Genomic DNA, 4144 nt, shown 5'->3' with positions numbered 1-4144 from the left:
TGCTCCGTCCAAACCCATGGCTTGTTCTTCTTTAGCAACTCAGTCAATGGTGCGGCCTTTGCTGAGTATCCATTGATGAACCGACGATAGTAGTTAACAAGGCCAATGAAGGATCTCAACCCAGTTACCTTTATAGGTGCCTCCCACTCCTGGATAGCACGTACCTTAGCCTCGTCCATGCGTAGCTCTCCATTGCTAATGACATGGCCCAAGAAGTGCACCTTTGATTGTGCGAACTCACATTTGTCCCTCTTGATGTATAGCTCGTTCTCTCGCAAGACTTGGAAAACCTTCCTTAAGTGCTCCATGTGCTTCTCCAAGGTGTTGTTGTAGATGACTATGTCATCTAGGTAGACTACCACGAACTGATCAAGGTAGGGATGGAAGATCTTGTTCATAAGGGTGCAAAATGTGGCCGGTGCATTGGTTAAGCCGAAGGGCATCACCAACCACTCAAAGGCTTTATATCTCGTCACACATGTTGTCTTTGGCTCATCCCCTTCCGCAATGCGAACCTGGTAGTAGCCCTTTCGAAGATCCACCTTGGTAAAATACTTGGCTTGCCCAGGTCTATCGAACAAGTCAGCAATGAGCGGGATTAGGTACTTATTCTTCACGGTGACCTTATTAAGTGCTCGGTAGTCTATGCACAAACGCAATGATCCATCCTTCTTCTTCTGGAACAATATTGGTGCTCTAAAAGGTGCCTTTGATGGGCGAATGTGACCAGCATCTAGCAGCTCCTTCAATTGTTTCCTGAGCTCCTCTAGCTCGGGAGGTGCCATACGATATGGGGCAAATACGGGTGGCTTAGCCCCTGGCTCCAACTCAATCTTGTGATCCACCTCTCGCCTAGGAGGCAGGTGCTTAGGCAACTCCTCGGGCATGACATCTTTGTTTTCCTCAAGCAACTTCTCTATGCAAGGCGGCATTGTCTCTTGAAAACTCCTATTTTCCTCCAGACTTGTGATGGTTGCTACGAACTTCGGCTCCCCCTTCTTGATCCCCTTGACAACCTGCATAGCCGAGAGTTGTGCTTGGCTCTGTCCATGTGGCATAGTCATTGTAGGTACCATGCAAGCTCCTTCTCGATCCATAACCAAGAGACGTTGGAGGTAGGGGTCGATCATAGTATGACAATGTCTAAAGAACTCTTGCCCTAGTATGATGTCAAAGATATCCATAACGGTTATGGTAAAGTTTGTCATACCTTTCCAAGCTCCCAATTTGACACTAACTCCATTAGCTACCCCACGAGCATTCTGTATCTCGGCATTCACGGTATTGATGCAAGAGTTAGTTGGAGCAAGCTTCAATTCTAGTCTCTTTGCGGCAGCCTTAGTCACAAAATTATGAGTTGCTCCAGTGTCCACCATTGCACAAACGGGCTTGTTGTTGATGGTGAGATCCACGTACTAATTGCCATTCTCGGTAGGTTTGATAGCTTGCTCCGTGACAGCACCACATAATTTGATCATACCCAACTGTGCGGTTCCTGGACTCTCTCCTTGTGGCTGCTCCTTCCGCTCACGTATCATGGCACTGAGGCTCTTGAGGTCAGGACAATTCCTGAAGCCATGTGGCCCTCCGCATATATAGCATCTCTTCTTCTCGACCTGTGCCTTCTTCTCTACGTAACCCTAACGACTACTCGAATTTTTGAAGTCTTGAGTCTTGGAGTATATTTGTTGTATCTCCTTGACTTTGCCACGGTCTCCCCCACCTTTGACATTGTTAACCTTTGACTCCTTAACACTGCCTTTGTCGTGCTTGTCATGCCTGAAATCCATCAATGAATTGGCCTCCACTATGACTTGGTCTATACCAGTGACTTGTCGGAGTTGTAACTCCTGCTTAGCCCAATTTTGCAACTCGTCCATGAAGTGGAACAACAAGTCATCATTGGTCAGGTTGGGGATTTGAAACATAAGGGTAGTGAACTCCTTGACATACTTACGTATGCTCCCTGTTTGCTTCAATTCCCTAAGCTTGCGCCTTGTCTCGTACAAGACATTGTTTGGAAAGAACTGTCGCTTGAGCTCCACTTTGAACTGATCCCATGTGCTAATAGTACCTAAACCTTTATCCACGTCGGCCATCTTCCTTCTCCACCATAGCATGGCAGTCTCTGAGAGGTACAATACCGCAGTATTGATCTTGGCCTCGTCATCCCTCACTTTGCCGTGCTTGAAGTAGTTCTCCAAGTCCCAAAGGAAGTTTTCCACTTCTTGTGCATCACAAACACCTTTGAACACTGGGGGTTTGGGAGACTCGATCTTGGCCTCCCTCGTCACCACAACATTGCTGGCTACCTCGGTCATGCCAGCATTGATATACTCCTCGAGTGACTCTATCTTTGCCTTCATAGAATCGATAGTACACAAAGCATCCATGAGTCTGCACTCTAAGGCAGTTATGGTTTGCCTTAGTTCCATCTCAGTCTGTGTACACCCCTCCAAGTCATTTTAGATACTCTCAATCTCTTCAAGAGTGTGCCCCTCAAGAACATTAAGGGTGCCTTCCACTTTCCCCAAGCGTTGGCCAAATATCTCCACGGCATCCATCCTCGCGTTCATCTTCATCACCCACTCTTTACCGAGCGAGACATCCTCTGGAAGGACTTCCACTTCATCCTCGCTCGCCTCAGTGGAAGATGGTTCTTGGGATGTAAGCACTTCATTTGACACAACCTCAGGTGGCACCTCCTGGCTCTTGTTGGCGGCATTCCTCTTTTTTCTATGACTGCTCTTGCCAACAGCATCCTGGATGACGTTGGCTTGGTTGTTGGCAACATTAATTTCTCCGTCATTCGCCATTCCCTTAGTTGAAACCTTCTCTCTGATACCACATTGTCACGTCCTTAGTTGTTAACTAAGTACACGTGCGACACTTGACAACTCGCTCACGATCTTGCACAACTTGCTCCCGTCTTGCTATGTCAAGTCAGCCTTACTACACTCAAGATCGCTAAGAGAATGGAAGAAAGAACACAAGAGAATTGTTAAAGGAAGCTTTGTATTAGAGAGAACTTGAATTGTTTACTTGATAAATTACAAATGAATGGCCCCCTTTATATACTAGTCTCCTAGGGGTTAGTGTGTAAATATTAATTACTACACAAGTCCTTGATATTTATAAGATAAGGGCTTTTTCTAGAATTCTCTACAAGCCTAAAAGATTCCAAGGACTTTCCTAGCAAATCCATAAGGATCTAGGTTCTTCCTAAGAAAATGTCCATACCTCTCTAGAATCTTCTCACAAATGCTAGCCTTCTTCTTATGTAAGCTTCCACATGGCATTAATATATGCCAAATGGCGCCTATGTGGCATGATGACATGGCAGGTCATCACAACTTCCTATGTAACACTGCAAATCAGATTCACATAGAAATCTTGCCTATAGGATTTAAAGATTAAAATCATATACTGCCTAATCTGAAAATTTTTGACTGATCGCGTGCTTTTTGTGCTTATGTGTGGAGGCTAACTTGAGCCTTTCATTGCTTTTATGTGCAGTCCTACCTGTTTTGAATGTCTTCTAGTTTTATTATTTTGAGCATCCTAAGTAAAGTCTAGAACCACCTAAATAGTAGGTCCAAAGCCTCTTGGACCATGGGCATGGGACAGGTAATGCACGCATAGGACACAACTTAGAACTGAATTAGAGAGCCTTTAAGTAAATAACTTCAACATAGTAATTGGGTAGAATGAGATGATAGTCTGTACCCACTGAATAATATGAGCAACCCTATACCTTAAGATAGTTGCGAAGTATTATTTATGTTGCACGGGGTGGTCCATTAGGCTAAAAAACTTAGGACCCCCTCACCCCGCCCCTTTTCCTTTTATACACTTGTTATCTACACTATGTCGTTTAATATAGACCAATGTAGTAGTATCCTTGTAGTCACATTAAGATTCGAATCGATTCTCGTATGTTATAATAAGACCCTTCGACCTCTAATCTCTCTTTATTTATTTGATCACCTAGCCTAATTATATAATCCATATAGTTTAAAGTTCGGCTGGGACTCACAGTTGTGAACCTCAAAGAGTGCCTAATACCTTCTCTCCGAGGTAATTTGAGTCCTTGCCCGATCTTTGGTGGCGTTGACTAGTCAAACAAAGTTATTTGCAAATAGGT

General features: G+C 44.5%; 1 protein-coding gene across 1 annotated transcript; it reads right to left on the bottom strand.

Annotated features, from left to right (window-relative positions):
• Positions 1-1640: 1640 nt before the first annotated feature.
• On the bottom strand, positions 1641-2435 carry LOC138870782 (uncharacterized). The gene has a single exon (XM_070148621.1). The coding sequence runs from the start codon at positions 2433-2435 to the stop codon at positions 1641-1643; it is 795 nt and encodes a 264-aa protein (XP_070004722.1).
• Positions 2436-4144: the final 1709 nt, after the last annotated feature.

The sequence above is a fragment of the Nicotiana sylvestris genome, chromosome 6 (assembly GCF_000393655.2).
Source record: "Nicotiana sylvestris chromosome 6, ASM39365v2, whole genome shotgun sequence".
Classification (NCBI taxonomy): domain Eukaryota; kingdom Viridiplantae; phylum Streptophyta; class Magnoliopsida; order Solanales; family Solanaceae; genus Nicotiana; species Nicotiana sylvestris.
The sequence above is the reverse complement of the archived record's forward strand: the minus strand, read 5'-3'. Positions and strand labels throughout refer to the sequence as shown.

Coding starts and splice junctions, on each gene's coding strand:
- LOC138870782 (XM_070148621.1), bottom strand. CDS start 2,435: ATGGAACTAAGGCAAACCATAACTGCCTTAGAGTGCAGACTCATGGAT.